The 13,291-nt window shown below is 32.7% G+C and overlaps 1 protein-coding gene across 1 annotated transcript; it reads left to right on the plus strand.

Moving 5' to 3' along the window:
- The first annotated feature begins 325 nt into the window (after positions 1–325).
- Positions 326–3,477, plus strand: LOC133821905 (LEAF RUST 10 DISEASE-RESISTANCE LOCUS RECEPTOR-LIKE PROTEIN KINASE-like 2.5). Its single transcript, XM_062254079.1, has 3 exons — positions 326–1,223; positions 1,973–2,017; positions 2,290–3,477. The coding sequence occupies exons 1-3, from the start codon at positions 446–448 to the stop codon at positions 3,378–3,380; spliced, it is 1,914 nt and encodes a 637-aa protein (XP_062110063.1). The 5' UTR covers positions 326–445; the 3' UTR covers positions 3,381–3,477.
- Positions 3,478–13,291: the final 9,814 nt, after the last annotated feature.

A 13,291-nucleotide genomic window follows, 5' to 3' on the forward strand; every position in this document is an offset into this window, starting at 1 on the left:
TTACCATATAATCAAGAGGGTTGCAATTTGACACTTTAAGGTGCCATTCCATAATATTTATAAAAGTCCAATGTGTGAAACCCAATATTGAATTTCACCAATATCACCTCCGTGTAGTGTTGGCTAATAGTGCCTCCTAGCATTTCTCTATTACCAAATTCTTTAGATAATGCTTGTAGTTAATACAAACAAATTTAGTCCAAAACGTAATATGCTGGTATAAGAAATTTCCTTATAGTCAACAGTTTGAATGTGTCTAGGAAAGAGACAGTGAATTATGAAATATTAGACTTGTAAAGAAAAATATGGCCTAGTTACCCTTACTTGATTAAGCCAGCACTTTATTTTTCAAACCCAACTGTCTTCTTCATTGTTCTCTAAATTTTTGGTTTAGTTATTTTTGTGTGAGAGTACCATTTTGTTTTTCTTACACCAAACCTTTCCGATGTACCCTTTACTCCATGCTTCTTCTTTAATCTTCTTCACCATAGTAACTGTATCCGTGGGAGTACCAACCCCTTTCAAAACTGTCGAAGATGAGGCAAAGTTTGAAGCTTGCAGGCACCGGTTCAAGTGTGGTAATGCATCTTTTGGATACCCTTACTGGGGAGGTGAGCGAAATCAAGACTGTGGCCACCCAGATTTCAAGCTAGAGTGCCATCATAACACCTATCCTGAAATAGAGATTGTGTCCAGAAATCCTGAAATAGAGATTGTGTCCAGAAAGTTTTACATATTGGGTATCAGAGAACGGGACGAAACTATTACAGTTGTTGACGCACATATGGTGGATGATGGTTGTCCTGACAGAGTTGTTAACATCTCAGTTGAGGCCTTTGAGAACGGTCCTTTTAAATGTGCTTCAAATAATGCCAGGTTGACTTATGTGTACAATTGCTCAACTGGGATTCCAAATACAACATCCCCTGAGCTCAGATGCACCAGTAAAGCTGAACCAGGTTATCATGGTTATTACCTAAAGGATCCTTCGGGTTATGAAAAGCTGCCATGTAATGGTCCGATCAACATTCCACTTCTGCAAAAATACTACACAGATTTGCTGACTCATCGGTTGACGGCAAAAGATGCTTTGAGCAAAGGTTTTGATTTGGAGTATGAATATGGCCAAGAAGCTTGTTGGGAGTGCCTTGAATATTCTGGGCAGTGTGGGTTCAACACAACTTCTGAAGAATTTGTGTGCTTCTCAAAATCAAGTAACTCAGGTATGTATTCATGAGTCTTTTTTCTGATGCATATTGCTTATAAATACACGAAGCCATTGTCTCGCAATGTTCATATCCTTTATTTTACTCTTGCTTAGTTTCATGCCTATATATGAGCACGTTTGAGTGCAGTCGGTAGTACTATTATATCTCTTTTATCTTGGCAAATTATAATTTGTACACTTTTTTTTTACATGAAAAAACAAACAGAGACAGAGCGATGATCCTATGATTTATTTATTATTGTTATTAGTTTTTTTCACTTCCAATCCTATTAAAAAAAGAAAAAAGAAAGTACTAGTTCTCCTCAGATTTCAATAGAATTCTCATTCATTTTGTATATTCCGACTTATTTATTTAAAAATTTGGAAGTTTCCTACAAAATGCTTTCTTTATTTCTATGGAAGATAAGATGACGATGCTTTCTGACCCTTTTTTGAGTATGACTTTTAGAATCCGCACCAAGTCTAAGTCAATAATAATAGAAGAAGAAAATCAATTTCAGAGTTTAAATGCTTTGCTTCCAAAAGATATATATTTGTATAGAAACACAATCTAAAATGTTGGTGATATTTTAATACTATTCCACCATCTCATTCCTTTCATATATATATGAACATGGCATCATTTGTTGATCATATTCAACGTTATTAATGAGACTTTTTGATGTTTGTAAATTTCAATTTCATCCTATCCGTTGTCTTAATTTCTGCAACTAACCCATGTTTTAATAATGAGTGTTGTTTCAGGACCAAAGAAGAAGATGCTGAAGTTAGTACTAGAACTAGGACTAGGTAAGATTCTTCTTCCATTAAATTTCTTATTCTTGTAAAGATACATCAACAAAGAACAACACGTAAACTGCATCATCTCAATTTGTTTCTTGATATTTTTTTTATACTTTTGTTTATCATTCATTATCAATTTTAAAAGATACCTATAAAATGGAAATATTACAAAAGATCATGCAATTAATCAGTTTATTCACAATATCTTATATAAGTAAATTGATTTGTATGAATCTTTATTGACTTAACATGTGAGTTTATCCTTTCTTTGATTGCAGGTTCACCAAGTGGGATTGGAATTATTGTAATTGTAGTACTCATAGTCCGCCGACTGTGGAAGAAGCATCAAACTTATGGAAACGTTGAGGCCTTCTTGGAAAACTATGGGCCACTTCAAGTTAGAAGATATAGTTATTCTGATGTTAAGAAAATGACTAACTCCTTCAAAGAAAAATTAGGCCAAGGAGGCTTTGGTTGTGTCTACAAAGGAAAATTACATGATGAACATCTTGTTGCGGTGAAGATGTTAAACGAATCGAAAGAAAACAATGGAGAAGAATTTATCAATGAGGTGGCAGCAATTAGTAGAACTTCTCATGTCAATGTTGTCACTTTGTTAGGATTTTGTTTTGAGGGTGCTAAAAAGGCTCTCATTTATGAGTTTATGCCTAATGGTTCTCTTGAAAAATTTGTATACGATGAAAATGAAACTGAAGAAAGTTATCAGTTGGATTGGGAAACATACTATCAAATTTCACTTGGCACTGCTAGAGGACTAGAGTATTTGCATCGAGGTTGCAACTTGCGGATTTTACATTTTGACATTAAACCTCATAACATCCTTCTTGATGCAGACTTTGTGCCCAAAATATCAGATTTTGGCCTAGCCAAAATCTGCACAAAGAAAGATAGTCTAGTTTCAATGTTGGGTCCAAGAGGTACTATTGGATATATTGCTCCAGAAGTTTTCTGCAGAAGTTTTGGAGGGGTTTTTCACAAGTCTGATGTCTATAGTTATGGAATGATGGTTTTAGAAATGGTGGGAGGGAGAAAGAATGTGAACGTTAGAGTTGATAATAGTAGTGAAATATATTTTCCACAATGGATCTACAAGCGCCTTGAGATTGAAGAATTAGGACTCAAGAGAATTATGAATGAAGAAGACAATGTAAAAGCGAGGAAGATGATTATGACGAGCCTCTGGTGCGTACAAAATGATCCCTCAAGCCGACCAACAATGAGTAGAGTCATAGAAATGTTGGAAGGTAGCCTTGACTCTTTGGAAGTACCACCTAAGCCTTTCTTGTCCTCCCCACCAAGAACACCACTATCTGATTCTTCGAACACATTTATATCTTTTAAAGTATAAAATCTCAAAACATATTTAACGAGTATATAAAAATTGCATGAATGGAAGCACTTTTGTACCCTTTTTTTGCAATAAATATACTAAATGTCTTAATACAGAGCTGATTAATTGCAACATTTGAAAATATTGGGTATATTTACCATAAAAGAGAGGAAAAAAAGATAGTGTATAAAAATGTAATATTTTGAAAATATTAGGTATTTTAGTCACTATTTACTCTATAAAATATTTCTTAAAAGATATTTTCAACTTAGAAATATGTAACCCTACCCACATTATTAGGGGTAGAGACTTTAACTTCGGCTTTTAGCAAAAAATCGAAGTTAAAAGGATTTTAAGACTGAAGTTAAAGGGGTTCTTTTGTAAATTCTGAATTTTCTAATTATTGAATTAAATTTCCTAATTTATATACAATTCTATTTTAATTTTTTTTAGCAATATAAAATAGTATTTTGATTTGTCCTTCAAAAAATTATTTTGATTTATTATATACCAAAAATAAGTGAAATTCACAAAATTTATAAGCTTAAAATTAAAAAAAAAAATAATAGAAAATTGAATGTCATACACTTTTGTTGGTATAAAGTACATCCCTATTAATATTTAGGGTCTTAATTGTAACATTTTACAATACACAAAATCCAAAATGAAATATTTAAATATGTAGAGTCCAAAATAAGCAATGAACCAAAACATAGGGTACAAAATGATATAAACTCAATTTAAAATCTAATTTTACTTATTTTAACTTAATAAGTTGTGTTAGCACCATCGTCAATCACATGCCACATCATAAATGTTGGAAAACTTACTTACCATATAACCAAAGTCTTTAGATAATGCTTATAATTAATACAAACAAATTTAGTCCAAAACGTGGTATGCAGGTATAAGAAATTTCCTTATAGTCAACAGTTGTAACGTCTCAGATTCGCTAATAAAGTTTTGTGCTTTGATTAGTGTGCCAGGATGACAGAATTGGATTTGTATGTGGAATTAATTGGATATATGTGTGATTATGTGGCATACCTGATTTATATGGTAATATGAATATATATGCATGTTTATGTGTATTGAATATGCTTGTGGGCCCGTTCTTGTTAATAAGAGAATATTTGTAATTTTGGCTATTAAGGGTATAAATGTAATTACGTGTTATATGATTGAGACTACATTATTATGTGGATATATTTGCGATATTTGGCTAGAGGCGATTCTAGTGAGCGGATTAGCGGAAAAGTCACAACGAAGTCAAATACCCATTTCGGGGTGAGCCTAGGGGTATTTTGGGAACATAGTGCGTATTCAGAGTTTATCGGGTAACAAGTAATTATTTGGTAATTAACTGGGTATGCCGGGATTAATTGGAAATTTGTAGGATAATTTGAGGATTAGCGGGAAACGTGGCAAATGACGGTTTCGCCCTTGGGGGCATTAAAGAGTAAGGCATGGAGTTAGGGGCACTTAGGTCTTTTGGTGTTAAGGATAGGCTTAGGCCATTTTTGGAGAAACCACTAGAAATACAAACACACACACACACACACACACACACAAACAAAACACTTGGTCTCTCTCTCTCTCTCTCTCTTTCTCGTTAGCGCTCTCTCTCTCACACACACTCTCATAGTTTTGGTTGGAGTCTTGACAAATTGAAGGGGAAGGGCTGAGATTTCTGAAGGATTGAAGTTGGGATTGGGATCAAGAGGCAATTTGTGGTCGAAATTGTTATTAAGGTAAGGTTTAAAACCTGTTTTCTTGGTGAATTTATGTGATCAAGTTAAGGTTTTTGAAGTTTTTAGCTTAAGTGTGAATTTTGAGATTTGAGGTAGTTTTGAGCAAGTTTATAGGTTATAAATGTTATATATGCTGCTGTGAGCTTGTTTAGGGGATTGATTTTGGGAAAATGAGGGTTTTGGTAGGAAATTTTGAGGATTTTTTTTGGGTTGAAGACGCTGGGAAATTTCTAGGTTTCGGGTTCTAGCCGGGGTGCTTTTCTTCATGCACCGCTGCCCGTGTGCGTGAAATGGCTTGGGCGGTTTCTGAAATCGCCTAAGTGTTGCAGCGTCGGTTTTATTTCCATATGATGGTGAGCATGCATTGACTTTCATTCGAAAAATCTTATTGTTGTGTCATTTGCATTTATTTGGAAAACATTATTGTCTTGTTGAATTTTTAAGTCAAATTTTATCAAAATTATCCAAGCATGAGTATAATTTGTTGGTTTGAGTCAGTTCTTACTATGTTTAGCTATTAAGAAGTGATTTTCAGAGTTCTTTTGTATACTTTCCAAACATGTGATAAATTGGTTGTTAACACAAATAGTTGAGAGAAATTTCAAGTTTAAAGTTTTTCATTTCTTGGTGAGTTGTGAGAGTTGAGAAAACAACTTTTTGAACTTTTATTGATCATTTGAGTTGGTAAGTCATATATTTGGAATTTAAAACATGACATTTACTAGAGAGATGTTTTTCATATAAGAATGAGTCTTTGTAATAATTTTTAAATTTATGTTCAATAGATTTTGTTTGTAATTTCCTTTCATTTTTGTGTTGTCTCTTATCAAAAAAAAATTAATTAAAAAAGGGAAAAGAATGATGAAAAAAAAAAAGAAAAGAAAACAAAAGAAAATAAAAATAATAGATAAATAAAAAAATGAAAAAAGAGAGAACAAGAGCAACACTTTCTTCCATTATTTTGTAATTGTTGAAAATATATATATTTCTATTACTATTATTTTGTGTAATTGTATTAAAAAAAATTATTATCATTATAGTTCATTTTCTCATTTACCATTTTTGGTTAGTTGTCATTTTGTTCTTGGAGTTTTCTCATGTAAATCCCAAAAGTTGTTTGTCATTTGAATTATAATAAGTTGATCCCAAAAGTTGTTTGTCATTTGAATTATAATAAGTTGATTTGCCTGTCTTGTGATCAATATTTGTTCAAATTGCTTGTCCTAAAAAATTTATATTTTCTCATTTGAGCGTAAACTGTTACATTTCCAACTCCAAGAGTGTAATCCTTCCTATACAAATACTTTCAATGCCCGTGAGGAATTTGGAGTTGAGATCTTTATACTTTTGAGATTTTTCGATACTATTTGTGTTATGACTTGCGATAAAATGAATATAGTTTGGTGCACACACACACAACTATGAAATCGCAACTAAAGTAGCTTAGATAGTAATTTCTGACTTGCTGATACTTCGAAAATGCTTGGATGATTTTGCTTGGTTTGACTTGATTATTCAATTTGATAATTTTCTTTTTCGCTTGAATTGTTAGGGACTAGCAATAAGCTAGTTGGGGGTTGTGATTAGTGCTCAAAAATGCAAATTTATTGGTTTTAAAGTGTAAAATAAATTAAGTTTTAATTAATATTTTCATGAATTTATTGTAATATTTTTTTAATTGAAAATATTAATTTTAATGTAATTTATGTTTAATTTTCAGGAAATAATTTGCACTTGGACATTAATAAAAAGAGAAAAAAATAGCTAAGTTTGAAAAGGAAAATGAAGAAATGGCATTTTTGAGGAACTTGGCTCAGTCCCGAAGGCCCAATCCCCTATCTTCCCCTCTCCCAGCGCTAGGTGGCGCACCTGCATTGCGCCACGCGTTCGCACCTGGCCAGCAGCTCCAGCCGTCCCCAGCAGCAACGTGACCCTCCAGCTGCCGACACCTGTCCTCCAACTCCTTCAGTAGCAGCTCCCCAAAGCACCCAAAGTTAGCCTCTCCCAATCAATTAAGCACCTCCACATTGGCTGGGAATGGGTGATTAGTGGTGAAAAATGCACATTTGTTGATTTTAATTGTCAAAATAAATTAAGTTTTAATTAACATTTTCATGGAATTAATATGATTTATTTTATAAATAAAAATATTTTATTAGAATTTAATTTATTGTTATTTTGTAGGAATTAAAGTGCATTTTGGCATAGAGAAAAAGAAAGAAGAAATAAATAAATAAAACTCAAGAAATGATGCAAAGTTGGTATTTTTGTAAGTTGAAGCCCAAAATAGGCCCCGGCCCGCCAGCCTCTTTCTCCACCTTCATCGCCATGTGGTGCCCTCCCCTTGCGCCACGTGTCCCAGGCAGCTCCTTCAACTCTGCCATTTTGTCTACATGTGCCAACTCCCTTCAGCAGCCTCCAACGTCCAAGACCTCCTCCAACATAGGTTCACCCCAATGGAGGCCCAAAGATCCCACGACCCAGCCTCTTCACAAGCTCCTCCCAGCTGCCCAACAAAGCAAACGAAAGCCCACTAAACAAGCCCAACGGCCCAAGCAGTCTCCCAGCCAGCACCTACGTGGCGCGCTCCCATTGGCTGGGAGTGGTCAAAGTCTCCTCTGCCACAGCCACCCTTCAGCCCATGTGTTTGTGCACATTGGGCCTTGCAAAATTGTCATTTTGAGCTTTAAAGCTCATCTTTTTTTGGTGTTTTTGAAAAATGGCATTTTGATCATACACCAAAATAACTAGGGTAATATTAATAATAAGATTTGATTTTTCAAAATCATATTTTATTATTAATATTTCAGATTTATTTTGTAAACCTCAAATTGTTGTTCAATTTCTTTTTAGTCCCTTTCTCTCTCTATAAATAGGGACTCTCAATTCACATTTTGTATGTAATTTTAGGTAGCAAAACTCTACCAAATTTTAGTCTCATTTCTCATATTTTCTCTCTAGAATTTCATGAGAATGTCTAGCATAATAGGCTAACCTTCTTAGGAAGGTTAGGATGATCATATATGCATTATGACTTTGTTTGGTATTTTTGATTCACCATGTGTTTAAAGTTTATATATTTGAGTGATTTATTTTCTTTCATCTCTACTTCATCTTGTTATCTATATTTATATTTACTAATAGTATATAGATTTTGTCATGCACTTTCTATGTATTATCAAATTAGTGAAAACAATATAGATAATATCTTCATCATTTTCTCCATCTCATTCATATATATTTACTTTTACTAAATCTATATAGAATTAGTCATGCTCTTTCTATATATTTTATAAATAGTAAAAGTAATATTTGTGTTAGGTTTTATGTCCAATCTTTTATTGCATTATTGCCAATGGTATAATGTCATTTTTAGATTTCTCATAAGATTTATCTCATCTTTTCATAGTAAAGAATAATAATCACTTGAATACATTTTGTGAAATATATTTGTGCTTTAATGATAAATCTTCCAAATGAATAGTTGGAATGTGAACTATCCATTTGTGTAATTTTTGTGAATAAAAGATCCAAATAAATAAGTATGCATATTAGTGACTCTTGATCCTTCTTATTTGTTACCTATTGTTACATCACACTTTATTATATCTTTATATTATTATATCTTTATTTATAATCTTTAAATTTAAAAAACAACAAAAATATCACTTGTTCTATTTTCTTCATATTATTTATCTCTAACATTTATTTATTGATTAACTTTATTTCTTTGCCTCCTTGTGGAATCGACCGCCCGATCTATACTACAACCACCGCTAAGTGGAAGTCACGTTTGAGCGTTAAACAATGGGTCAAAACCCTCTTGTGTCACCAACCACTTTCAACCCATGTTTTGTGGGTATTAGGCTTGGCAAAATTGCTATTTTGAGCTTTAAAGCTCATGCTTTTGTGTTATTTTCTACTAATCTTTTGAGTTTAGGTTACCTCCTTGTAGATCGACCGCTCGATTATACTACAACCACTGCTTAGTGGTTGTTACGGTATGTTTACTTATCTTATCAACTGTCAATATCGGTCTTGTCCGATGTAACAAATACACCCGATCTTATCTACTTTGCTAATGTTCTGGAAAGAACATAACACTGTAATGTGTAAATAGATCATATCGTAGATTGGTAAGTCAGTGTAAATCTGGTGCACTGACTAATCTTAGGACTAACATATTTTGAATATATAATCATATTTATATTCCACTGTGATTACGTCACTATAAATAAAATTAGCTATATGCTCGGGATTTAATAGAGGTTTATATTAAACAAATAATCATGAAAATAAAACATGTGAGCAAAGTGATTAACCAATTCAAAAAATAATTTCTATTCTTTTATTGATAATAAAATGAGATTACAAAAAATTTATGTTTTAATTAGGGCATAAAACCCCAACAGTTATGCTCATGATTCTCACAAAATTCTAAGAAGAAAATATGAGAAGAAAATGAGTAGAAATTTTGCTATAGTTTCTTTACTCTAAAAGTTACATACCAAATGTGAAAGAATAGTCACTATTTATAAAAGGAGAAAATGACTAAAAAGAAATTAAATTACAAATGGGGTCTACAAAATAAATTTGAAATATTAATAATAAAATATTATTTTGAAAAATTAAATCTTATTATTAACATTAACCTAGCGATTTTAGTGAATGATCATTTTGCCATTTTTCTAAAACACCACAAAATATGAGCTTAAGAGCTCAAAATGGAAAGGTGCAAGACCCAAAACCAACAAAAATTGGGTTGAAATGTGGCTGAAAGTGTTGACAAAGTGTAGCCAATAGAGGCGCACCATGTGTCCAAGTGGTGGCAAGCTTGGTCTTGGGCTTGTTTGAGCTCATTTTGGGCCTAATCCCCATAAAAAAAATGTCACTTTTTTAACTCTTTTTTTCAGTTTTGATTCTTTATTTTTCTTTATGCCAAAATGCAACTTTAATTTCTACAAAATAACAATAAATTAAATCATAATCAAATATTTTCATTTATAAAATAAATCATATTAATTCTATGAAAATATTAATTAAAACTTAATTTATTTTGACTATTAAAATCAATAAATGTGTATTTTTCACCACTAATCAACGTTTACCGTATACATTGGGATCCCACAAATATAATTTAAAGGTTAGTTACAATAAAATATTTACAACCAGCCGACCTAAGCGAAAAAATAGGGTTTAACCCTAGTTCTTCTTTAAACCCTCGGCCGTGGTGGTCGAGCAGCCGCATATGTATACATTGTCACCTAAGCTCTCCAACTCAAGAATGGTCCAGCTTTCTTTTGCCTTTACCTGCACCACATAGCACGCGTGAGCCGAAGCTCAGCAAGAAAACTCAATGTGCTTATGAACAAGTAATAACATGTCACCAAATCACAATAGGCATGCCTAGCAGTAATAACTCTACTCATGCATGCAAGCAGGTACAAATAAATGTTTGTGGAGTCCTGTGCTCTGAGTAGATGACTAATAAGTCTCTCGCTTTGAGGTAGATGACTAATAAGTCTCTCTGAGGTAGACGACTAATAAGTCTCTCTCTAAATAGACGACTAATAAGTCATACTCTATATAGATGACTAATAAGTCTATCCATGTGTAGATGACTGATAAGTCTATCCTTGTGTAGATGACTTATAAGTACATCTCAATATAGATGACTGATAAGTCTATCTTTGTGTAGATGATTGATAAGTCTATCTTTATGTAGATGACTGATAAGTCCATCTCTATATAGATATCTGATAAGCAAAGCTGCTATGCATTTACTACGCAATCAATGTCCATATATAGACCACTCAACATGCCTCGTCAACAATTACCAGCATAATTATAACAATGCACCTTCAAACATCCAGATATAATACATTCAACATGCTTAATCGGTAACCACAAGCATAATCATAATCATGCACAATTATAGAGACTCAAGCTCTGATCAATTCCATATTCAACATTCATGCCATGCCATAACCACATGTATCATATGCATCTCATGCATCACATACTAGGTGCAGTTTTCTTACCTTTGGTCCAAGCACATGTTACCAATGAACGACCCTCGAGCACGATCCTGTTTCCAAGCCCCTAACGATAGCCTAGTCACAACCATAAACGGTGTTTTAATGAGTTCAAGTTCCAAAACCCAATCCCGGGACCAATCTTGTGCTCTCGGGACCTCCAATCCCACTAAACAGGGTGGTGAAATCATCCCCCAAGCCCTTGGGTTAAAACCCCAAAAAGTACCAAAAAGCCAAGTTCTGAAGACTGTGTAGCGCTACATGTAGGAAATACTTATTGCAGGATCTTTATTTATTTTCATGCAATTTACATATTATCAAACGCACATGCAAATTCCTAGAACATGCTCCTATAAAATTGATACAAATACAGAGTAAAGTAAAAACTTACATTACGCAGCGGAATTGGAACAACTCCATCCTTCAATCTCTCTAATCCTTGATTCCTTTCTGTAACAAAGTATTATCAAGAGATTGAACAAGATCAGCAACACAGTCACCAAGCCTTTGATCAACCAAGAACTAGTGTGGGCTGGTTCTCAACACATGAAATAGAGATCTTGAAGAGAAGAAGAAGAGAGAGAGTGGCCAAGAAATGTTAGATTGTCTAGGTTTTCACTTACCAATCAAGTGAAGCTCACTTCCTTATGAAAACCCTAGATATCATATTCCTTATATAGGCAACTTAATGGGCTTTATTTAAATTTAAATTTAAATTAATTAAAAATAATAAACAAAAATAAAAGTCTTGGACTGCCATAAATGGACTTGGGCCCAAACTCTTTGTTTTTAATTTAAATCTTAATTGGGCCTAAATTCAAAACTTTTTATTTATTTATTTTTTAATTAATTAATTAAATCCTTATTCAAAGTAACTAATTATAATTTAAAACTTGATTTAATATTATTTATTTATATTGACACTAATTTATCAATTTTAATAAATTTACCTAAAGATTTTGTTTTATTATTTAAATCTCATTTCTCTGTAAATTTTTCGAAATTGACATAGTCAACTTTAAAAATCATAATTGATAATTAAATCAATTAATTGAGACATTCTAGATGATTTACTCAAAGGTGATGCGGGGACCATGGATCCATGAAATCAAGCTCCAATAAGTTATCGTGAATTTATTTACGAATAATTTCACTACCTTATTAATTCCTCGTAACTCCACTATAGATTCGAAATTGAACTCTTAAATTCATAGAACGTATTTTCAAAACCATAAATACGTTATCCATTATTATAACCATTACAGTCAATCAATCCTCTATTGATGACTTACTAACGAGATGAGTGAAAATTACCGTTTACCCCTCATCAGTATTTTATCCTTAACACCCACCAAGTTCCTTTTAAATGATATTTCTATGAACTTAATCACATAAATGAGTTCTCAATCATTTAACCTTTTGAACAAAGCAATTAAGGAAATCATCTTTTCACTTATCATACAGAAGTTATAGATTTCATATCTATGAATAATACTCTCACTCAATTACACTACTAAATCTCCAAGATGTAAGTATGGGCTAGACCATAGGGTAAGCTGGTAACGAACAAGTCAAAAGATTTAAATAGTATAATTAGCATAATATTATCACTCAGAATTAAGATCGACTTAACATATAGTCAACGTTGTGACATTGATTAGATTTGATAACAACGATACTTATTTATCAATCAATAATCAATATCGGTCCTAGTCTGATGTAACTAAATGCATCCGATCTTATCTACTTGGTCGATGCCTTGGACAAGACATCACACCCCGAAATGTGTAAATAGGTCATATCGTAGATTGCCTATTCAGTGAAAATCCAATACACTGATCTAATCATATGACTCGTTCTTTTGAACATATAATTACAGCTATAATCCATTGTGACCTAGTCACTATAATTGTAACTATCCATATGTTCGGGATTTTATAAATGTTTGTATTATTTCAATAATTATGTAATAAAACAAACAAGCAAGCAACACGGTTGTCAAACTAAATGATTTCTACTACTTTTATTGATAATATGAAATCGTGCTACATGTCCGATATGGTTTTATAAGGGCATAAAACCCAACACTACAACATTACCTATTGGGTGCTACAGCTCTATAATCAGCACTTTGTCCCCCAAA

Source organism: Humulus lupulus, chromosome 3, assembly GCF_963169125.1.
Source record: "Humulus lupulus chromosome 3, drHumLupu1.1, whole genome shotgun sequence".
Classification (NCBI taxonomy): Eukaryota; Viridiplantae; Streptophyta; class Magnoliopsida; order Rosales; family Cannabaceae; genus Humulus; species Humulus lupulus.

Excerpts from the sequence above, each read along its gene's own strand:
- LOC133821905 (XM_062254079.1), top strand. The coding sequence starts at position 446 with ATGTACCCTTTACTCCATGCTTCTTCTTTAATCTTCTTCACCATAGTA. Across the intron at positions 1,224-1,972 it reads CTCAAAATCAAGTAACTCAG|GACCAAAGAAGAAGATGCTG; the intron begins GTATGTATTCAT and ends GTGTTGTTTCAG. Across the intron at positions 2,018-2,289 it reads AGTACTAGAACTAGGACTAG|GTTCACCAAGTGGGATTGGA; the intron begins GTAAGATTCTTC and ends CTTTGATTGCAG.